At 35.6% G+C, this 25,534-nt stretch overlaps 1 protein-coding gene across 1 annotated transcript in view; it reads right to left on the minus strand.

The window, feature by feature from the left end:
- Positions 1–20,102: 20,102 nt before the first annotated feature.
- The window catches only part of LOC121030039 (migration and invasion-inhibitory protein-like), a 64,158-nt gene continuing 58,726 nt past the window's right edge, over positions 20,103–25,534 (minus strand). The window contains 3 exon segments of the mRNA XM_040474599.1: positions 20,103–20,525; positions 20,527–20,690; positions 20,693–20,813. Coding sequence (XP_040330533.1) covers positions 20,316–20,525; positions 20,527–20,690; positions 20,693–20,813 — 495 coding nt within the window. The 3' untranslated portion in view covers positions 20,103–20,315.

The following is a 25,534-nucleotide window of genomic DNA, read 5'->3' on the forward strand; positions in this document are numbered from 1 at the left end:
AGCTATTATGATGTCACGCTTTTTTAAACCAACAAAAAATGAACTGTTATTTTATTTATTTATATTTCACATTTTCAGTATAATTTTGAGAGAAGTTCCATGACTCTTCAACCTAAACTACACCTGAAATGTTACCAATTTACTACATCTTTTTTATTCCCACTCATAGCGTGTATCAGCATACATAACTATACACTTCTTTTGAGACCATTTGCTTAGTGTCCAACTTCTTGCATGCAATAAGCTTTCTGTGATGGTTATCAAGCTGGAAGATGGAGTACTAAAGGCAGGGCATGGAAAGCCACACAGAGCTAACAGACCTTGTTTATGAGCACATATGGAGAAACTACATGACAATCCAATACATAATTCATAGGCTTTGTGGAGAAGTAAGTGTTTTGTAATAGCAAGTAAAGGAAAGATTGATGAAACATGCAGTAAGATTTATAAACCTGAACTTTCTGTCACTTATATGCAATAAAACACTCACGAGGGAAGAGTGGGGAATGGGTCACAAGTCCCTACTGAGTTGATGAATATCCAGAAGATTAGATGATGGATAGCATGGAGAGTGAAATAAGGTGTGAATTTTTGAGTTTTTGCCATCATCAGGGATATCCAATGCAGCTCTATACTCTGGGCATCCTTTCCAAATTCAATTTGGTCAGTGCCTCTGATACATTTCAAGAATGAGTATTGGAGGGGCAACCTGGGTACCTCAGTTGATTAGGCATCCGACTCTTGGTTTCAGTTCAGGTCATGATCTCATAGTTCCATGGGTTTGAACACCCATCAGGCTCCGTGTGGACTGTGTAGAGCCTGCTTGGCATTATCTCTCTCCCTCTCTCTCTGGCTCTTTCTCTCTCTCTCTCTCTCTCTCTCTCTCCCCCTCAAAATAAACAAACTTAAAAAAAAGAATGAATAAACAAAACATAGCTTAAATGTCCCCAAAAAATCCAAATGCACAAAAAAATGGCTAGAGAAAAATAAGTCAGAAGAAAAAAAAACTGATTTAGAAGAAATGTAGTAATAGCAATATAAGCACCAATGCATCTGATGACCACTGCAGGACACGAGTATTAACAGTGGATTATATAAAATAGATCTCACTGTTGTATTATATTTAAACCTCAGGTATTAATGGAAGGACATTTTCTTTGAAAAAATATTAGAAGAGTATTCCCTTTTGAAATATATCAGAAGTCATATCCCAGAATTAGCCGAATGGAGAAAATATATCTCTTACTTAGTGTTACCAAATTTTACTTAGTGACTTTAATTATTGGAGGAGATTGAATCTTGACTTCTGTAATATGAGAAAGAAAGTCAACTAGTTTTAAAACACAGTATACATTTTAAATTTAAATACCACAACAAACTCTATAAATTGGCAAATCTTAGCATGTGGCAGAATTAGAAATTAAACAATGACTGACTTATTTCCAATATCAATGTCATGTCCGCTACAAAATATTCTTTGATGAACCTTACTGGTATAAAATGGTTACGAATCATGTCACATAGTTTTACTTATTTTTTTTAGTTCTTTGAATTCTTGAAAGAAAAGTTGCTAGATTTTTCTTCCAGTTAATCATATTAAATATGGTAAAATATTCACACTTTCTAAATAAGTTCACTAAAAAAAAAGAATTAATAGAAAGTAACAGATGGTAACTTCTTTAAATAAAAGTATGAAAAGAATATGCACAATTAAACTCTAATGAGAAAAGATCAATTAGCAGACAGGAGAAATGGTTTGCGATCTTAAGCAACATACTGAGAATTCAAGGCTTGGGGATTTCTACTCTTCCATTGAGAGAAGTTAGAGTTAAAACATGGTGAAGGATAAAATAATCATCTGGTAAAGTTTGATATGATCACATTACAATCTTGAGAAATCATGCAAATAAAATGCCTTTAGAGCCCTGGTTAACTATGTCAATAGGCCTAATTTGTGGAAAGAGTCCAATAATACTTACTGTATATTAGTTTATTGACATAGACAAGATATGTGACTTTAGCTATTATAATGAATTAATATATGTTTAGCATGAATCTATGCATAGCACAAGGATAGGTTTGTAAATAGGTTACTAAGAAATTATTTAGAATATTCAACATACACATTTCAGAGCTTGAATTTCAGGGAAGAGCAATATTAAATGAAACAGTAAGGTAGACACTAAGCTAGTACACATTCTATGGTAAAGAGGTTTTAAAAGTGTGTGTATGTGAATGTATTATATTTTCTTTTTGGACAAGTATCACTTTGGTGAAAGCTGTTCTCTGAAGATTGTTTAGTATTTTAAAGGACCAAGTGATTTAAAAAGAAATGGTAGAATAGGATTGAAATGATGCTGAATTACCTATTCCAAAATTACCTATATTCAAATTCACATTAGTTTTTAGCTTTTTCTTAGGGGAATTTGTCTTATTTTCCTCATAGGTAAACAGAGCAAACTAAAAGCCTGTATAATCACTTGGTAAAATAATCCACAAGGTAACATGATTGATTTGGCTGTACTGCACAGAGGAAGCAACAGTTTTAGTAACCAGAGAATTAAAAGACTTAGGAATCTCCTTGAGGAGTAGCATTGAGTATGTATCTATATGTTAGTTCTACATGACTGAAAGAAGCAGAGAAAGGCTGATTAGATTGTTGTGGACATCTATGACTGGCTTTAAAACAATCAAAGTTAACAAATCTACATTGACCATGAATGAGGTAACAGAAACAGTATATCAGTCAGATAGACTGTGATTAGGTATACTAGGAAAAATGATCAAATGCATCTGATAAACTGTACTACATGTCAGTTGTTTCTGCGGTGTCTATCTGACATTTGTTCTAGACAGTAGATTTTGCAATGAGAGAATCAGGCTCATTAACTGTTAAACACTTTGGGGTATAAAAATTCCAGTGCTTCATTTCTTATGACAAAATTTAATAAAAGACAGAAATTAACACAGCATTAATCTATTCTAGTGACAAGGATTGAAATATAAATGAGAACTGGAAAAGGTTTCCTATTTGTTATGCCTTCAGATTATAATTCAATACTACTCTACTTTTATGTCTAAGTAGAAAATCATATAACCTATGACATTGTATTTATATATTTATTCTTAAATTTATTTATTAACTTTCTTAGAACTAGTGTTCTTTCTAAAAACTCATGGCACCATATGTAAAACATTATATATTAAGTGGATACGAATATAGAATTGAAAATGAGAAGAACGGGAAGAGGAAGCATTAGAAGGGGAATAAAGGTTAATGTTGCCTCAGGATAAGTTAACTGAGAATGAATTTAGGAAGGTGTTGGAATAAAAGTCCCTGACGGATTCCATAGTGCCTAAATGATGAGTCTGTTTTTATTTTTTCATATCCTTATCAACAATTTGCAGATTGCCAAAAAGTTCAGGGTAAGGATTTTCTCAAAGTTTCTTTCAACTTATCTTCTAGATGTATTAAACAACATTTAAACACATATGCAATTATAGAAGACTCTTCAGATCTATAACCCAACAGAGAAGGGTGTAACTAGATGAGAAATGTTGAAAATATAAATTATTGATTTAGATATGCCTTTAGTAACTATAAGTAAATTTATGATGTATTATGTCTGCCAATATGAATAAAACCTAAATCAATAGTTATTTAATGTTATGAATGATTACATTTACTCTTTAAAAATTATTTGATTTGAAGATCAATTATATTTCTTAGGTTGCCATATGCTAACTATAAATTTATATTTTGAATTAATTATGACCCTTTTATGCAAGCATAATAGTTTTCTTATGTGGTAATTCATTCTAAATGTAATTATGTTAGATTTTCCTTGAATAATTAACATTGAATGCATATCATAAAACCAAAAATTTCAAGGTTATTTTAACTCAGAACTGGCAGAAATCTGCTATTTTGCAATATTTTAATTCAATTTGATCACTGTAAGGTATACCCCAAAGTCTTGCATTAATTAAATCAGACTTGGATTACTACCTCTCAAGGAGAAGTTTCTAATGCTTTTATAATTTCCCCAAACTTTATGCAGTCTTTTGAATATCTTATATATTCAGGCAAAAAGAGGTCATTTAATCTAATTCTCTAATTCTCAAGAAAAATACAGGCATTAAAAATATTTCTTATTCTCTGAAGGATACCAGTTCATAAATGCTTTTACTTCAGTAAGAAGCAAAAAAAAAAAATTGTTAAAAATAATAGAATATTGGTCATCTGGATGTCTTCTTTGGAAAAGTGTCTATTCGTGTCTTTTGCCCATTTCTTCACTAGATTATTTGTTTTTTGTGTGTCGAGTTTGGTAAGTTCTTCGCAGATTTTGGATGCTAACCCTTTATCCGATATGTCATTTGCAAATATCTTTTCCCATTCCATCTACTACCTTTTAGTTTTGTTGATTGTTTCCTTTACAGTGCAGAAGCTTTTAATCTTGATGAGGTCCCAATAGTTCATTTTTGTTTTTAATTCCCTTGCCCTGGGAGACATGTAGAGCAAGAAATTGCTGTGGCTGAGGTCAAAGAGGTTGTTGCCTTTTTTCTCCTCTAGGGTTTTGATGTTTTCCTGTCTCACATTTAGTTCTTTCAATCATTTTGAATTTATTTTCGTGTATGGTGTAAGTGGTCTAGTTTCATTCTTCTGCATGCTGCTGTCCAATTCTCCTAGCACCATTTGCTAAAGACACATAAAAAGATGTTCAACATCACTCATCATCAGAGAAATACAAATCAAAACCACACCTTGACACCACTTCAGTGCCAGTCAGAGTGGCTAAAATTAACAACTCAGGAAACAACAGATGCTGGCGAGGATATGGAGAAACGAGAACCCTCTTGGACTGTTGGTGGGAATGCAAACTGGTGCAGCTGCTCTGGAAAACTGTGAAGTTTCCTCAAAAAATAAAAGTAGAACTACCATATGACCCAGAAATAGCACTACTGGGAATTTATCCAAAGGATACAGGAGTGCTGATTCATAGGGCCACATGTACCCCAATGTTTATAGCAGCATTTTCAAAAATAGTCAAATTATGGAAAATGCCTAAATGTCCACCAACTAATGAATGGATAAAGAAGATGTGCTTTTATATACAATTGAATACTATTTGGCAATGAGAAAGAATGAAATCATGCCATTTGCAGCAACATGGGTGGAACTGGAGGGTATTATGCTAAGTGAAATAAGTCAGTCAGAGAAAGACACATATATGTTTTCAGTCATATGTGGAACTTGAGAAACTTAACAGAAGACCATGGGGTGAGGGAAGGGGAAAACATAGTTACAAATAGGAAGGCAAACCATATCAGACTCTTAAATACAGAGAACAAACTGAAGGTTGATGGGGGGCGGTATTGGTGGAGAGGGGAAAGTGGGTGATGGGCATTGAGGAGGGCACTTGTTGGGATGAGCAATGGGTGTTGTATGTTAGCAATGAATCATGGAATCTACCCCCAAAACCAAGAGCACATTGTACACACTGTATGTTAGCCAACTTGACAATAAATTATACTAAAAAATAAATAAAATAAAATAAAATAATTGCCAAAAACAAAAAATATATGTACAATAATAATAAGAGAAACCAGTACCACTGTAAATTATCTAACTTATTTAGTTTGTGAAGGAAAATAACCATAGTATTCATAGTACTTCAACTACCAAACACACACTCAGAGATGTTTGGTTTCTTATTTCAATAAAATACATTCAACACAGGGAAACCACTACATTTACTTACTAATCAATGCACTAACCTTCCTTACCTGCCTGTGTCAATGCTCCTATGTTTTCTTTTAATCAGTGATCTGTCTCTATTCCCCTTAAATACCAACAATTTCATTTGTGCACTGGATCTCATTCCATCTCCTCTTTTTCAAGGATTACTCCTAAAGTTGTTGGTTTTATCTTCTCTGTCTTCCGCCTTATCAGTTTTCCCTCTTTATATTGCATATTCCCATCACAAAAACTTTGTTAAAATCATTCTCCCTTGACTATGGATCTTCTTCCAGTTTCTACTTCATGTCTCAGCTCCCTTTTGTACCAAAATGCTGCAAAATTATCTGTATTTGGTATCCATTATTTTTCCTCAACAGACTAAAAACTCACTCCACTGAAATAGTATTTGCCATTGTCCCATAAAATCTTAATTTTGACAAGCTGATTGCCACACTCACCTTCATTTACTCCATCTCTAAGCATTTTTTTAAAGGTTTGTTTCTTTTGTTTGTTTGTTTATTTATTTAGAGAGAACCAGCAAGGGAGGGGCAAAGAGGGACTTAGACCAAAGATCTGAAGTGGGCTCTGCTTTGAGAGCAGCAGCCAGATCTGGGGCTTGAACTCACAAACTGTGAGATCATAACCTTGGCCAAAGTTGTATACCTAACTGACTGAGGTTAGTTAAGTTTTTTTTTTTTAATTATTTTTTAAGTTTATTTATTTTTAACAGGGACAGAGAGCAAGCATGAGCTGGGGAGGGGCAGCGAGAGAGAGGGAGACACAGAATCCGAAGCAGGCTCCAAGCTGTCAGCACAGAGCCCGATGCGGGGCTCGAACTCACAAACCGTGAGATCATAACCTGGGCTGAAGTCGGATGCTTAACCGACTGAGCCACCCAGGCACCACTCAGGTGCCCCTCTCTGCGCTCTTTTTGAAACTGCTGATCTCTTCTTGAAACAGAAGCTTTATTCTCCATGTTATTCTCATACTTCACTTGGTGTTTCTTATATAATAAGCAGATTCTCATCTTTTTCTCTTTAAATATTGGAGTAATTTCTTTGTTATCCTTTAACTACACTTCTAAGTACCAAAACACATTGATGATTTCAAATTTATATCTTGACCTTTGAGTCAAGACTCATCCAACTGTATTCGTGACATCTCCACTTGGATGTCTAATAAACATTTTAAACTTAACCCACCTAAGAACAAACCTTTGACTTTCCTGTCTCAAACTTACTCCTTCCTCATTCTTTATTAACTCAGTAAATTCACCACTAGCCTCCAGTTGCTTAGGCTCCAAACCAGAATTAAACTTTAATTTTTCCTTTTCACTCACATCCACATGCGATTCGTTTATATTAACACATTTAACTGACCCCACTTTAAAGTTTTATCCTAAATCTAATAAATATTTACTATCTCCACATTTTGACCAACACCATAGTCTTCTTAACAACTGCAGTGATCTCTAAACTAGTCTCCCTGATACCATACTTTGCCCTTGGAGTTGATTCTCCAACCAGAGTAATGTTTTTAAAATAAAAATCAGATCACATGATGTACTTGCACAAAACTTTCCAAAGGTTTCTCATGACAACTGGGATAAAACCCAGGCTCATTACCATAATCTTTAAAAGTTTTCAAGGTACACCCCCCCCTTAACTTAATATTTTAATTTCTAGAGATTTCATAGTAAATCTTGATATTTGGGTTGATGCCCATGCTTATTTTTCTTATTCGAATGTTCCTGGGTATTTTTTATCCTTCTTCCAGAGATTTTGGATCACACTGCTGAATTACACACAACTTCTCTTGGGATTTTGATCACAACTTAATTGAATTCCAGACAGTCTTAGATATGTTCCCAGTGTATATGCTTCAAATTTTTCAATATAATAAGAAATTATTTTAAAATTCATTTATTCAAGAAAAAAGAGATGAGTTAACAAAAATACAAAATAAGAATAATTTATTAAGAAGCATATAAAGCTAAAATAAGACTATAAGAGGGATTATGATAATACATTTTTAAATAAGTATAATTTAACTCCAGTAGAGAAAACATAATTTATACACAATGGAGATGAAAGAGATAAAATATTAGCACCATGATGTAAAAATAAGAGCCCATAACAAGTATACAATTGCATGCAGGTAAGATGAGAAATTTAAAAGTAGAAAATTAAAAAAAAATTAAGAGTATAATGTTGAGGAGGATTTATACCTAACATTTGAAATAAGAGGTTAAGGAACAGCGTATAAAAGAAAATGAGTTAAGATAATGAAAGCCTCAAAATCAAGTGTTAAGAAAATGTATGTATATACATATATGCACATATCACGCAAGGGGAAGTTCCCGAGAAATTCTATTTGCCACTGAATGGGCACCAGACCACTGCAGAAGACAGAATAATTCTAAAGCCCTAGGGATGCTAGTGTGTGTATTTTGTAATGGTCTTTGAATAAAGATATTTTCTTGAACACAGTTGCTTGTGAGTCATCCTCGATTTCTTGAAGCCAAACGACTTTAGAGAGCTAGCTGCCCGTCTCCAGGGCTTCATTCATTTTGCGTCTGTGCTGTGAGCTGCCCTGTCAGCAGCTCCCTCTTGCTCCTCAGAAGCCTAGGCACCCACCGCCTACAGAGGGCGCCATTGCTAGCAGTCACTGATACTCCTGCAACTAGCAAGATTTTAAGTTGTAAATGGACTCCCTGTTCAGGGAAAAAAAAAAAAAAAAAATCAGTGATAAGTAACAGTATTTAGATTAGTATAATAACAAATTACAATTGGAATTTCAATGGGAAGGTGGAGATAATAAGATGTTAGAAACAGGAATTGAAACTGGCACTGAAATTTCATAAAATATCATAGGGCCCGTGAAGATCCATGACTACGTGGAAGATGGTATTAGATACCAGGCGAACAGAAGCCACAAAGGAGCAACGTAATGAGTAAATACTAAGAGAGGCGATCAGCAGAGAAACATGTGGAACTTAGGGCCCAGATTAACCACAAAGTGACTGCTTCTGAGGTTATCAGAGTAGCCAGTGATCGCAGTTTTCATCAGTTTTCTATCATACAGTAGTTTTTGTTATTTGATTTCATTGTGATTATTATTAATTTTTTTGTATTTGTATATTTATACCAAACTTCATCACTTAAACTAGCCCTATTAAGTTTATCTTTATAAACTATCATGTCAGGTAAAAAATACTGCCAAAGAATTTGAGTGAAATTGTCTTTCAAGAAAGTAAGAAGCCAGATGAAGAATCATAAAGGGTATTATTTTGATGATGATTGCAACTGATAACACAATAATAAGCATGACCAAAATGCATTTCTGGTCAAAGTGCAAAGGGAAAACATTTATACGTTCCTGCAGGCATATGGATAATTTGTTTTTGCCATTTTACTTAACATCTTTAATTTTTAAGTCCTTTCATTTTTAAAAGTTTCTAAACGTTTACCAATCAGACTCGACGAATGATTGTGTGACTGTTAGTTTCAAACAAAAGGTGGATTTATAATAGAATAAGAAAAACAGCATGAAAAAATATATTTAACATGTGAACACTGGACAATTGATTTTATTGAGATGCAGAAAATCTATAGAAAATGCACATGGAATTGTACTGCATATGCATTGTGCTTTAGCTCTTCTAAATACAAATGCCTTTTGATAAAAACTTTATCTTTTAGGCTGTAATTTGTTTCTCTAGTTATTAAGTTAAGCTTCTTTTCATAATTATTGCTGTCTGAATCTCTTTTCAAAGTCTTCCTTCCAATAATAACAATTTACTTGAGTTGACCTCTGACTTTTCCTTGCTCCAGTTAGACTGGACTTTTAATATTTCCAACACAGTGTGCTGTCTTCCTCCCATTACACTTTCATTCCTCCTGTCATAGTCATTTATTCTATCATTTAAATTCCACCATTTTTATTTTTAATTAGTTAGAAAATACAGACTGGTAATACATGCTCATTGCAAAAGAAATAGAAGCAAAAATAAAATGATTATTATGCAAGTGAGTTGCAATAGAATTAATAGTAGAAATACAGTAGAAAATATCAGCCATAAAGAAAGTTATAATTATTTAATTTCCTTTGAACTGATAGAACACTTTTTCTTTTCCTATCTTCAGAGTATTATGCTTTGATATGAATCCTTGTTATTTGTATACTTTTAAAAATTATTTTCTAAGCAGATTTTTATATTCTTTTAGGACAGGGACTGATTTTGTCATATTTGTGTCATCATAATACCATGCAAAAGTTCAGTAAAATAAATTGAAATCACTTAAGCACATTTTGCTCTTTATCTTGCTCCTTATTTATTATAAGTATTTATTTTTGTATTTAATATATATATTATTTGACTAATGTCAATGCTATCAATAAATGCCAACATGTATTATCCCAATAAATATGTATTTACACCACTTTCTCCTTTAGACTGTATGTCCTTCCCAACACTATAACTCTGGCACATGGGATAGGCTGGAATTCATTTTGATGAGCTAAACATGCTAAACGTGTCTAAACATGTCTTTAGAGTTTTGTAGGGACTTTTAATTTTTTTTTCCTTAGAATTTTAATAGACTTTAAAGAATAAGGAATAGTCCTATGGAAAATGTTAATTAGCAATACCGTCTTAAAGGCTGCAAAGAAAAAAATATCTTTAATATTTTATCTATACCACATCTTCACATAGTCTTTACTCCCTCTAGGCACCAACCTGACTTATGTGACATAGTAGCAAAGAATTAAAGTCTTCACTTGTTAGGGGAAGCTTTTATTGATTTTAGCCACCCTTCCCTCCTGCTAGAATTCATATTATGTACTCTCATCTTCCCAGTTCCACCAGGTATTTGCACTGAAACATGCACGTTGTGAGGAGAATTACTTTAATTCCATGCCACAAAGATAACTCCTAGTTAATCTGATTAACAAATCATACTACTGAATTAATGAAGCTTTGAGAAATTTTAATAAGAAAATTCCTGACTTAATTAATTTTTTTGATGAAAATACTATGCTTCATAGACTTTGTATAGCAAGTTTTACAATGTAGAAGGCCTATACAGTCCTGGACAATTCATGATATGCTACCAAGTTATGTAAGAATCACTTCCTATGTATTTTTAATAAACTTGTCTTTGAAGAAAGTGAGAAATTAGGAGGAGAATCATAAAGTGTATTTCTTTGATCTTGAATCGAATTACAGAACATAATAATACAATGGCCAAAGTATATTTGGCTCAAAATGCAAGGAGAAAATTTTTAGATATTCTCAAAAGAATATGAATAAAGATATTTTCTACCATGTGCTTTCCAGTTTTAAATAATAATCTAAGTATATACATTTCATATATAAAAGTTATATATATTTAATATCCATATATAACAAATGTACACACATATTTTAACACAGGAGGGATATACAAATAATAATACAATTAATATGTTATATATATGAATATATATTAGACACATATCTTTACACAAAAGGAATATTTGCTTTCAGTTCCTCCCATCTCTGCAATTTCTGACTAAATTATGTTCTCTATTGCCTAGGTATTAGGTAAGCCACTTCTTAGAGACCTGACATTTTTGCTCCTGCTGATGCCTTTTTCACCAACCTTCATGCTTAGCTGTCTGGAATTTCTATCATTTATTTACCTATGAGCTCTCTACAAAGCTCATTGTTACATCCCTGTAGTTGAGCTTTATCACACAGAGCATCCTTATACTTCTGACTTGGCACCACAGAATGCTTCTATGATGCTTCCCAGTTTGGGGGGAACCTAGAAGGAATACAGAGAAATATATTTCTTTAAAAATAATAGTGGTCCACATTAGATATTTTTTTTTTAGCACTAGGGATTAATTTTCTATAATCCAGGTGATTTTCCTTTAGTGTATTTACTTCCTCATGTTTGCATAATTCTGTTTTTGTTATTGTAATTCTATCTCACTTTCAAATAAGAAAATTGAAGTAAGTAAAAATAATGAACAAACTTCACTCCATATTGTAGCCAAAACCAGTTTGTTTGCTGTTCAAGGTAGACACAATAGAACTTTGATTTGGTAGGGAGTTCTAACATTGAAAATATATAAGAAAGAACTGAAAAGAATGGTTTAAGATCCAGTGGTAATTTAAATAGTTAAAATGCAGTCAGTAAAATGAATGGAGTAATCCAAACAGGATTAAAGATAATTTGAATAAATCATATTAACTTGCTTTCCTCAAGTATCTACTTGGCTATATCCCTAGAAAAAACTTTAAAGCAAGTTGTATTTATCATCTATAGTATGTTGATTTCTTAGATTATGATAAAGGCAATAAAATGCTAAAGTTTTGAGGACTATCAGAATGATGCTCAAAAGGGGCATCTGGGTAGCTCAGTCGGTTAAGCATCCCATTCTTGATTTCAGCTCAGGTCATTATCTTCCGGTTTGGGAGATCAAGCCCCATGTTGGGTGATGACAGCAAAGAGCCTTCTTGGGATTCTCTCTCTCCTTCTCTCCCTGCCCATCCCTGCTTGTGCATACTCATTCCCTCTCTCTCTCTCAAAATAAATAAATAAACATTAAAAAGAATAACGCTCAATAAAAAAAAAAAAAATCTCCAGTAGGCTTCTAATAAATCTAAAGACTATGTAACTTTAAAATTACTCACATAACAAATAATAATATACATTTCCAAATGTATTAGAAACCATAGCTTATAGTACCCTCTAAATGCGTAAGTATAAAGTTTAGATGTGACGTATTTGCATATAAGCATCCAATGACAGTGATCTTCTCTTTTTGTTTGTAAATAGCCCCTTTAAATTTCTTAATTTAACAATGAAGGAAGATATGTTACTATTCAAATGTGTGGAGGCATTTTCTGTAACAGATTTTGAATAAATTTTCCCAGTATGTGCTGATTTTGACACTTTTTTGCCCCTATGATAAATGTGTTATTTTTGGTCAGATTTGGCAACTCTATTCAATCTGGAACTTTGTTTCAACTCCCTGTTTTCCCTACTTTGGATAGTATAACAGATAGTGCATGTTCGTCCTCCATGTTACTACATTCTTTAAGATCATGGTTTCTTTCTCATACCAGTCAAGTATATATATTTAGATCCTACCTACCAAATTTGTAAGTACTCATTTCAGTTTCTCTCTGTGGTTACCATTGTGATCAGCACAGAACATGAAATGAGGTACGGCATGAGTTAGCTTAGATAATAATTTGGATATTTCAAAAAATTTAGAATTATAAATTTCTGTATTATTTGTGTTAATTTTATGCATGAATAAAATCATCTGGATTTAAGACCAAACTATTTGGAAATTATTTATAAAAGTATAGAAACTCATAGTGACCTAAATAAAAATCTAATGTTTTGTGAAAACTGGAGCATGTGGAACCAGTTGTATATGGCAATATAAATGTGGTATGAACTAGTGAAATAAGTCCACTTGAGTTTTTGGGGTAATGTCTATGATTTGGTTGCATTTGCCAGAAGTGTTTATTGTTTGTTGAAGGCAAGACAGATAAAATCCTAGCATAACTGAATACCTATCTTTTACCTAAAGACTTTTGAATAATGAGAGCTTAACACTAAAGCTGCCTAGGATAAAGATAAATTAGGACATCAGGGCCCACGAAAATACAGAACTTAAGATAATTTTATTGTATTTTATTTTTTTAATGTTTATTTGTTTTGAAAGAGAGAGGGAGAGAGAGGAGAGAGAAAGAGAGAGAGAGAGAGAGAGAGAGCGAGCACACACATGAGCAGGCTCAGTTGCATGAGGCTCGATATATCCCACAAACCATGAGATCATGACCAGAGCCAAGATAAAGAGTCGGACACCCAACCTACTGAGCCACCCAGGTGCCTCCAGAAAATTTTAGATGAAACCTTAACATTACATATTCACTTATATTGTCCCTTTTATTCCTATTCTCATTGAGTATGATTCTGATGAGGGAGAATAAGACACGTTGAAGGCAAAGTACAGGCTAACAACATTTCTACCACTGCAGGTGGGATATGTGTGATATTCCTCGGACACTCCTGGCTACCCAAGAACAAACAAAAAGGATTTAAGTGCTTGCCATGGTGATGTGGGAAGACAAATGAAATGAAAGGCAAATGAAAAATTGAATTCCCATTGACAAGTCCTTGAAACAGGCAGAGTGACCTTCCTTAAGGAGCTCATCTGCCTCAAGGATGACACCTTGCTAGGAGCAAAAGGGAATCTTGGTTTAACATTAATCTAGCCCCCCAAGATTCTGTAAGTCTACTTGAATATGTAAAAATTCCTTTACAAATTTCCTTTATCTCAACTCCCCCAAGACGTATGCTGGCAATCAAACCTTATGTCTCCCCGATATACATCTGAAGGGTCTCATGATTTTATTAAACACTAATAAATGGCTTTTCCTAATAACAGCCTGCACCTCAAGGTCCTGGAAACCTTGCTTCTAAAATTCCTTTGAGACATTGTTGTCCCTAACCCCCTTTCAACCTGAGGGTATATAATCTGTTACCCATCACAATCTCAGTGAAGCTCTTTCTGCCTAGGACTCCTGTCCCATGCTTTAATAAAATCGCCTTTTTGCACCAAAGATATCTTCAAGAATTCTTTCTTGGTCATCAGCTCCAAACCCCCCACCATCACCTAAAACCCTATCATTTGGTGCCATTACATGGGGCTTCGAGTCTTTGCACCTGGAGGTCTGAGTCAGTGCAGATTTGGTCTGTACTTACTCTTACTCTTTCTTCCTTTACTCTCACTTCAGGGACTTTTCAAGAACTTATTGGAACTTTTCAAGAACTTTTCAAGTTCTTTTCAAGAACTTATTGGTCTTATTGGGACACTTTCATGTCAATTGCTAGGGCTAAAATCCTCTAGCCTGTGGCTACTCTATGGGGAGGAGAAAGCCTGACTTTTGGCTATAATTTAGTACACTGGCCAGAATGGTAATAAGACCCAGAAACTTGAAGCCCTCTCTTTATTCCTCTCCTTATACAAAGCTGTCTGTTTTGGGCACAGGGAAGCCACCTAAGTGACTAGCATGGCCATCAATTTTAAGACTCCTGTGTGAGGTTTCCTCCTCATTGGTCTAATGTGATCCCCTCCACATTTCTGGTATAGCCTCTTCTGGCTAAAGGACCTCCACTGGGAGCTGGTCAGAACCAGTACTCAACTGAATTAAAACCCAACTGGAGACCATTTCCTAGGGTAATTGGCTGAAAGGACTATATGTGTTGGAGTATCACTTAGATCATGATGGATTTCTGCCTTTACTGTTTTTATTCAATATCCTTTACTAACTGCTACTTAAATTATAAAATTGAGTAATTCCCCCTTGTAAACCTTTTCCAGTATTTCCCATGAGTTAAAAATGGCAGTTCTTCACGACCTTCTTAGCAAGGCAAACACAGGTCCATATGCTGGAGCCATCTGTAGTCTAGAATGCAATGGGGCAAACACTTAGCATCTTGCTTTCAGGGGCCCTTAGTCGGCTGATCAGTGATCATAGCAACTTTGTTTGAGGGACACCTTGGATCACTTGACACCTCAGAACCTCTGATATGTCAGAGGATGCACGTGGGACACTCCCCGAGAGTTGGGGGGGATTCTCAGGGTAATGGACCCTCTCTATTTCTCTTTACTTTTCTGTCTAGGAGGAGCATGGGAGCTTATCTTCAGTCTCCAAGGACTCTCCCTTGGGATGTCTTTTTAACCATTGGAAACGATTTGGATTGCAAAATGTAGAAAAGGACTGATCTTCTATAACACTGCAAATGGATGGAGGTACCCTAGGTTCAGGCCTTCACAGCTCTAAATCAAGACCTGAACTCAAGGGCCTCTTGCAGAATGTGTTTGGTCAGTAACCAGGCTGGTAAACTCCCTCCTGATATATTTGATGATAATTAACTAAATAGGCCTTCTCCTGATGGAATTCAGTCACTGGAGGAAACACAGGCCACTCCTGACATGACAAAAGCTGACTCTTTCTGTTTCTCCTCCTAATAGATGTGAGGACTTCTCCCTCATTCATTTTTTTGAGGTTAATGGCTATGACAATTGGAGCCAACTATGGTTAGTCTACTTCAGGACAGGAACTTTAAGGAATATTCCCAAGCAGCTGTGGAAACTCTATTTGTTTTAGGGAAGTTCCCTGTCTTCTCTGGCCTGACATGGACTCCATATTTCCACTTTGGAGGAAAAAAAAAAAAAATTAAAAGAAAAACATGGTGTCTGGTACTCTGTCCAGGCTGACAAGGTTTAGAACCAGGAATCTTCCTTCTCTGCCTTCTGCTGGCAACTGGCCTCTTCTGCCTTCCCTCTCCCTTCTGTTTCTGCACCATCTTGGGTGCAGCCTACATAAATGGTTCCTATGCTATGTGCCTAAGATACCATTGGCTTATCCTCCCAGTTTCAATATCAAGGAGCAAAAAGCACCCACTCGGACTACCTGCTTAAGATTCTCGCACTGATCTCCCAGGTAAAAATTGACAATGGGAATCAGAGTGTCTTTCTAAGTGGACCCAAGTGAAACATATTTGTTTAAAGTAATTTAAGTTTGTTGGACACTTCTTTAGAGTTATCAGCATTAAATATGAATTTTTTATTCTACCAAGGTTTACTAAATGTCAAATAATCTCATGTTATCTCTGCTGCAATTTGTTAGCAAAAAGATGACTTAAAATAATGGTTAATTTTGTCTGTCTCAAAGATTTCATGGGTAATTTTTAAGATAGCTTTCAAAGTCTTTGGTAACCTGAAACATTAAAATTTTGCTTGCATGATAAATGGGATTGAATTCATTGGATATCTAATGAGATAACAAGCTAAAGCATTGATTATTAGATATAGGTTTGTTCTTTTGACCTACTGCAGAGAAACTAAGACTATTTGGGTTTGGTAAATGTGCTTTGTGCTTTATTAAGATTTTACTATCCAAAGCCTGCTTTGTGCTTAATTGATAAATTTACCATCCCCTCCCCCCCCAAAAAAAAATCTGGTGTAGCTGTTCTCAATTGGTTACTAAGTTTTCATTAGAGATTAAGGTTTCTAAGAGTTAAAATTCTGCTAAGTATATTAAGACTAATGGAAATAAGGAAAGCAACTCTGTATGTAGAAAATAGGAGATGTGTAAAAAAGATATAAGGAATGGAAGTACATTTTTGTTGTTGTTGAAGGTAAAATAAAGTAAGTTTGTCCTAAATGAGACTGGTTATTTGGAGAGAAATGGCTTGGGACAATATCTGAATGCAAAGGAAAGTTGTAGAAGGTTCTTGAAGGGTAATCTTTGGAAAGGAAATTTATGTGTGGTCAGGATAGACTAAGGTTGAGAAAAACGGATTTTAAAAGTACACTGGCATAAGATTAAAATTCTGCTTTTCTCTCTGTTCAAAAGACAAAGTTTTCTTGGACTGTTGATCTGCTTTTGATAAAATGTAAACAACATTGTTGTTGTTGTGGTTGTTGTGGTTGTGGTTGTGGTTGTGGTTGTTTCTCTTTTGTCTGCTGGGGAAAGCAAAGCTTAAGTTTTGTCTTCTTCAGGTGGTTGATCACTTAGTTAAAACTTCTCAATGTTAAAGGAGCTTAGCTTTGTTAACTACTATATAACCCTACATATTTGCTTTTGGAATCTCTTATTGCCACCTTGGTTAAATAAATAAAGTTTTAAGATTTGTAATAGTCAGTAATCCTAGTCAGGTGTGCTTTATAACTTTCTAAGATTTTAAAAGCTTCCAAGATTTAAATTGTAAATGAAGTCTTTTTGACCAACTAGGCCTTTTTATTTGGTATGCTAAGTTATTTCAAAAAAACACTGTCAAGTAATGGTAAATCTTAGGTTGTATTGCATGGGTAAATGCTATAACTGCTCAAATATATATGCAATTCCTAAAGTTTTAATGTTTTGGTATAAGGTCCTCACTTGATATTGTGATTATTGAAGGTTATGTATCACAGAAGTAACCAAATTTCCATGTGAATCTTATCATAATGAACTCTCATCAGATCTTTAACAATGTCTATTTCTGAGATTTTGTCATTTATAATTGTTCTTATTCTCTCAAAAAATGTATTTCATCTTTAAAGTGATTTAGACACAGGACTTTTAGAACAAATAACAGATATTTGATATCTTTAAGTTTAATACTAAAATGTGTAAGAATTCCAGAACAAAAAAAGCTGCCTTCAAATTGAACATGAATTAGGAACATGGGACTAAATGAATTGAGGAATATTATAGTTTTGTGACTTTTGTTGGAAATATTGCTGGTTCTCTAATGTTTGCTTTTCCAAATTAAGGATTCAATTGTAAACTGAAGCATTTTTCTTTTCTCTCTACCTAAACCCTCTAAAATTCAAAAAACTCTCAGGGAGTATTCTTTCTTTCATGGCAATTATAATTGTTTGCATAAGCTCAATAAGAATCTTCTCCTTGGAAGGAGAACAGGACACCATTGGAAATACTGTTTATTTTACCAAAGCTTTGACAGGAATGTCATATTTGAGAGACATTCATAGCCTCAGATGTGACCATACAGCACTAAGGAACTAAGGTTGACTTTATGAAACATGGAGTCATAAAGCATCTTGTAAATGTTGGCCTGATACCTTGCTTACAGAGTTCCCAGCAGCCTCACCAGGTGAGTGAAGAAGGTCACTTCCTGGCAGGTACAAGAACCTCAGGATATCTTGGGGACCTCATGAAGAGGAATTTGCCCAATTCTACAGGTATTTCAGGCCTTTCTATTTGGCTTGGCTTCTGGCCTGGAGAGGCTACTAAAAGTTCAGTCTGGAGATTCCTTATTAAAGGTCCCAGCAAACAAACTTTAAAAGATCCTTAGGATCAATCGCTATTCTTGCTGAGCTTATGTAAATAATAAGCCCAAGTTAAAATTAGACTTGTTTTACAAGCGAATTAGTCTTCATTTGGCTATCTCTGGAAATGAGGGTTTTTAGAGAGAAAAATTATGTTTCAAAAAGCACTGTTATGGATGTTAAATTTTAGTTCTGATTGTCTTTAAATGCTTGTGGTTTGCCTAAACTAGACACTTGAGGTAAACTTCAGAAAAATGGTCACAATGACACAGGTATGGACAATCTTCTTGCTTATTATTCTGTGGAAATAATAACCTCAAAGACATATTATTTAAACAATTGGAAAGTGGGATGGATTCCCCCAACAATTGTGTGCAAAGACTTTTCTTGCTGTAGACCTATCAATAGATAAAGACTATAGTGCTTTATTAAATTATTCACTTGAGGCTGGGTTAATTCATAAATCTCTAAATATGCAAACCATGTCCTCCCTAAACCTGTTCTTATAGTTACTTGACACCCACCCCATATAAATCCAAAACACTTGGTTTATTTGATTTTTTTTTTCCCAATACATCAGGGGATTTAATTCCAAAATGGAAGAGTCCCTACTGGGTCATACTATGTAGTCCCACTGCAGTAAAGTTAGAAGAGCACTCTTCATGGGCTCCTGTATCTAAATAAAACCTGCACTCCCTTTATAGGAAATCAGTGAGCAAACTATTGCGACTTCTTATTCCTGTGAACTTGTGGAAAACCTCAAACTTCTCTTGTGATGGTTGTATCTTTCTTTTTCATTCTCCTTTCCCCGATGTCTACTAACAATTCCTTCTTACAATGAGCCATTCAAATGGATCACCACAGACATTTGAGTTACAAACCACAAAGACCAATCTGATTCCTGCTGCTTGTTCCCACTCCAGTCTGAATGCTTCAAGCCTGACATCTAAAAATTTCACTGGCAGTACTGGTAGACACTGGGTTTGTAATTTGTTCTAACCATTAACCTATATTTTTCTTTTTTCTATAAAAATGCCTTATTAATTACTTAATTGCTTACTGAGCATAGTCTATATGATAACTATACATAACCTGCTACACAGTTAAGGCCTTAAATGACTCTCAAAATAGAATTATATTGTTAAATACTAAACTCAAATGCATAAAACAGTTCTACAAAATAGAATGACATTAGATATTTTAAGTGCTGGCACTTATACTCTCATAAAAACAAAATGCTGTGTATACATTCCAGATTACCACAAAATGATTTCTTAATTTCTAGCTGACATGAATACTCAACGTGGTGCTTTATATAATCCTTCTTTTTCCTGGTGCCAACACTCCACCACTACAATAACTTCAAGCCAACAGATGATCCTTTTTACTCAACAAGGTTCATGCATGTTGTCCACCTTGGATTCAGCTCCCTCCACTGTAATTTTTTTTTTTTTTTTTTTTTTTTTTTTTGCAGAGGGCACTGAGCTTTATTTACAAACATGTCATCCCATCCTCTTTCACCCGCACCCCCCAACCCTGGAGTCCCCACCTCTGTCTCCAGGAAGGAGAAGGGCCTGAGCCCATCCACCTGCCCAACCCAAGAGGGTGAGGACTACGTTCACCTCCAGCTGAAGCCAGGCAGGGCTCCCCTCTGGTGGGTGCCCTGCCAGAGGAGAGGGGTTAGGGGGGATGGCAGGGGCTCTGCCCTCCTCCGGGTGGCCAGTCCTCAGGGCTTCGGCCAGGGCGCACGAGGCTGGAGTTGTGACCGGAATGAGGTGGAGGGTGGGACTCGTGTTGGCTGAGCCAGGCGGGCAGCTGACAGCTTCCGGTGCTGGGCCTCGGAGGAGACACAGGACCAAAGGTCCAGGCTCTTGGGGGCTGAGCTTTTCTCGGGCTTCAGAGGGAGACTGTCCCAGCCCATCAGGCAGTGCCGGGGGCAGGGCCAGCGTGTCAGAAGCGTCGAAGCTCTTCCCTCGGTGGAGGCGGTGCCGGTGCGGAGGGTCCAGGACAGACAGCGGGATGCTCACCCTGACCTGCGTGGGCTCCACCAGGGTCTCGGGGCCCCGCTGGTCCCGAGGTGTCCTGCACAGGCGGCAGGGGAGCCAGGATCCGAAGGCACCAGAAACAGGCGCCGGTTGACGCGGTAACAGTACACGCATTCGTGGTCTTGGTCCACCCTGCTGCTCTCCCGGAGGCTGAGGGACCCCTTTATCTTCCTGACTGACTAATGTTGACCCATAGGTAGGGACATTTCTATGCCCCTATTCAGCAGGAAGAAGCTGTAGAAGATGAGACCTTCCACCTTCAGCAACTTTAAAGATTTAAGGGTCAAAATTGTTGAGGGGGGTATGATGAGGGAGTGTAAGACAAGCTGAGGGCAAAGTACAGACTAATAGCACCCCACACCACAGGTGGAATACGTGTGATATTCCTCAGACACTCTTGGCTACCCAAGAAGAAAGGAAAGGGGTTTGAGTGCTTGCCATAGTGATGTGGCAAACTAAGCCAAATGAAAAATTGAATTCCCATTGACAAGTCTTGAAACAGGCAGAGTGGCCTCCCTCTAGGAGCTCAGTTGCCTCAAGGATGACACTTTGCTAAGGGCTAAAGGAAATCTTGGCTTAACATTATCCTGACCTCCCCAAGATTCTGTAAAGTCCACTTGGACATGTAAAAATTCCTTTGGAAGCTTCTTTTATCTTAACTACCCCCAAGATATATGCTGGCAATCATACTCTAAGCTTATGGTCCCCTGATATACATCTGAAGCATCTCATGACTGAGATTTTACTACATGGTAATAAATGGCATTTCCCTAACAATACTTAGCCCCTCAAGGTCCTGGAAACTTTGCTTCCAAAATTCTTTAGAGGCTTATGTTGTCCCTAACCCCTTCCCAACCTGAGGGTATATAATCAGTTATCCATATCACATCCTCAGTATAACTTTTTCTGCCACGTGTCCTATTCCCATGCTTTAATTAAATCACCACTTTGCAACAAAGATGTCTTTAAGAATTATTTCTTGTCTGCCACCTCCGAACCCCCAACCCCATCAACTCTATCTGAGGTAATAGATATCCTGACGTGTGTATTTTAATGTTGATTTGGAAGGGGACAAAACATTTTTTTCAGAAAATTGATATTCAAATTAAAATGACGGGAAAAAAAAACAGAAGTTGAAAATGAGGAGCCAATTTCTATATGTAAAAGCCAAGGGTTAAAGAGATGAAGTGAAATAGAGGAAACATAATTTTAAGCCATTCATGGTACGACAGTATCAGGGTGATCAAAGCTACTGAAAAGATGGAAACTTAGGGGGACACGCTCTTTTCTGAGACTAAAGATGAGAGGCATGAACTGGGAATAACAGCAAATCTCTTTACAATTTCAAAAGAAAACAACACTTTTTTTTCTCCTCCATAGCTATATTAATATAAAAATCTACTCTGAAGTAAAATGTTGTTTTAAAAATAAAATGTTGCAGAAGTTTATCAGCCAGTCCTCTCAGGGGATATACAGCTGAGGAAGCGAGGGAGGAATGAATGGAAAGAGCAAGAAGCTGACTACTAACATGGTTGCCTGTCATACACAGAACTTTAAAAGTAGGATGGCCATTCAGACTTTCCAGGAATTGAAGCAAATCTGCTGACCTTTGAATTCCTATATCATCAGATGATGGTTAACTTCTGGGAGGGGGTGTAACGTGGCATTAAGTAGATCCCTTTGGCCAGAACAATTCCCGTTGGCAGTTGAAGCTGTAATCCTTCAGTAGCAAAATTTCTAGCAGCTATGGGGTGAGTGTCTTCCCTGAAGAAGGTATTAGGCAGAACACTGCAGTATCCTCTGTAGAAAATATGTACGTTAGAAAGTGATAAATCTTTCAGAGAGAAGTGAAGCAGGGCAAGAAGTCTCTTGTGGCTAAACGGATCAGGCTGTAGGACAACGGGGTTCAGTTGCAAAACGGTTTAATAACATACGCACCTTTGAATGCCAGATATAAGTGTGTGTGTGTGTGTGTGTGTGTGTATATTTTTTTTTCCCAAGGAGAGACTAGCATAATCTTATGCAGCACAGGAAAGTTCCCAGTACACAGGTTAACTCCTACTCTATAATTTGTATCACAATGTTTATGATTAGTTAAGAGAAATGTGACCTAAGGAAACACCTAGGGCACAGCTTCTTAAATTAGACATGGAGTTTCTTTTCGCATTTTTCATAACAGCATTTCTGAGAGAGGTTTGCATGTCTTGGTGCCTAACTCAATACTTGCCTTTTTTTTTTTCCCCATGAGTTTTCAGAAGAATCTGTCTGAAAAGGAAGTGTAGCATGAATTCAGTCAAAAACATACTTTTTTGGAATTAGGCTTGTTTTGAATTCTGAATCTCCAGTGTGATACTGAGCAGAAGCTTACATTTTAAGCTTCAGTTGTTTTCTTTGTAAATAATGATGCCGCTCATCGCACAGGGTAGTTTTAATGATAAAACAAGTACGTAAAGTGCTTAGCCCAGTCCATCACACAAAATAATGAATAAACTATATATTTGAAGAGGTAGTAGTGATTCAAGTAGGAACAGCTCTAGCAATAGCACTAAGATTTCCCAATTCACTTGTAAATAAGCTTTCAGCAGACCCCACTGTTGCTGTTATATGGATGAATTTATCATAACAGGACTGAAATATACTGATGAACCATATGCATTTTTAAAGTTTTGCCTGATGCTAAAGTACACAGTACTACAAATTGTCATATTTTTTTCCACACTCATTTCTATGAGTTCAGTAGATTCTTAGTTATGGATGCATGTTTGCAAATCAGTTAATGTAATTATTGAATATAGTTGTAATCTACACTTGATGAGTCCTAACAAAATGTAGCACAGGTTATATGAAGTTTAAAAAACAAATACCCATATGGAAGATATTAGGAAACAAATTTTAAATGTGAGCAGGACAGGTGATGCATGCATGTTACCATGGCAACCTTGTAAGAAGACTTTATTTCAGTGCTTAGCACCACACCAAAGAAAATTTCCTTTCTAGGCTGACAATCCTGTGAATGAGGCACCCACAGAACCTATCATTTGAATTTAAGGACTCAGGAAAAATTTTGATTTTGCCTTCTGTGGTGAAATTCCTACCTTATTACCTGAAGAGAAATAAAGTGGTTCTTATTAATGATTTATTTTGAACAAGTCTCTACCATCTAAATGAAATAATCTTTGGAAAATGAAGAAACCCTGGGCAGTAATCTGTTGAAGGAAAAGATAACCAACATAATGAGGTCTGTTTTCTATTGTCCAATAGGGGCAGAAGAACAAACGATTGACTGTAAAAGAAAACTTTACATTTCAGGCCACCTAAAATTTGTGTGAAGCCAAATGGAATGTATCTTATAGAGTTAATGAACTGTATGTGGTCAATGTAATGTAAATTTTTAACTGTAAAGTTAAATTGTATCCCCCTTCTGGGCCCTAGAAAAGTCATTCCCTAATTTTTAGTCATTTGGCTTTTTTCTGAACTTTTCAAGATATAGAGTGATTTACCGCTCTCTGAAGGTTACTTTAAAATTACTATGTAAGTTCCCTTTGGCCACAGGTCACATATTAATATTTTATATAATATTCAGGATATAGTCGATGTTCAAAACATATCTGTATGATGTTTGAGGTTTGACATTTGGGACAACTGAAATATTTTCAGTATTGGACAAAGAGTTAAACAGAATGCTAAATAAGGAGTTATTATTGCAAACTATGTTTTTAATCTATGTAATATTTATATTTGTACCCATCCCTGTCCTGATGATATCCTCTGCATAATACAGGTATATCATGTTCTGAAAATAAATTGTGGGCACAAGACTTTTATAATTAAAAGCTTTTAGGATAGGGAAGAGAAATATGATTATATCCTTAGGTTGAAATAATCAATAGTTGAGCTGTTATAAGTCTTTCACTAGACAACATCCTTATGGAGATGGAAAGCTTATTCTTGGGAGTAATTTGGGAATTATATCCACAAAGCAGGAAAACCTGAGTTGAAAAATGACTTGTTTTGAATTCAGGTCAAGGATAGACTATTGATTTAGTGGCAAAAAGTCAACAAAGATACATTTTGGGAAGGAAAGAAGACATTTCATACCCATACAAATTTTTCTGATACATTTGTGCACCTGATGTCACACAAGTATATGACAATGGATCACAGCATCTGATGGACAGATGTCTGAACAAACCTCTGTGATCCCAATTCTCTAGCCACTCTCGGCACTAAATTGGTGCTATTCAGTTTCCCAGGTGTGATTACCTTTTCTTATGTATTCCTGATGCTAAGCTTAAATTTTCAGATGTCAAGCTTTACATGTTAAATTCTAAAGGTGTGTGTGTGTGTGTGTGTGTGTGTGTGTGTGTTCTCTAAAAAAAAAATCCTGCTCATCCAGAATTTTAGTTTCCTAATCATATAATATATGAAACTGAAGAACTTACATCTAATTTGTCATGTGTTGTCCATGTACAATTTGCCATAAAATTCTGTTGATGTACAACCATCTTATCTTGGCAAATTTGCTTTTTTTACACTTTTTCCCATCAAAGGCACAGTATTACTAGGGATGATTTTAAAGTTCCAGATTATTTTCCAGTTTTGATACCAAACATTTAATTAAGTTCCTAAAAGGATAATATTGTTAAATGATATACTTTCAAACTTTATTAATAACATAAGCTTAAAATACTTCAAAGGCATGTTTTGCTGCAACAATTTGAATAAATGCATTTACATCTATCATGCATAAACTATCCCATGCTGTCTTCCATATTCTCTTTCTAGTGTATGTCTTTCATTTACTCTTCTGCAAGAAGATGCTGTGGAAGTGGAGAAAAGTAGGCTTGGGCAAAGAAATAAATTAAATTGCAATACAGGCCTGCTGAAACTATAGCCAACA

This window comes from Herpailurus yagouaroundi, unplaced genomic scaffold (genome assembly GCF_014898765.1).
Source record: "Herpailurus yagouaroundi ecotype Mexico unplaced genomic scaffold, PumYag 139, whole genome shotgun sequence".
Classification (NCBI taxonomy): Eukaryota; Metazoa; Chordata; class Mammalia; order Carnivora; family Felidae; genus Herpailurus; species Herpailurus yagouaroundi.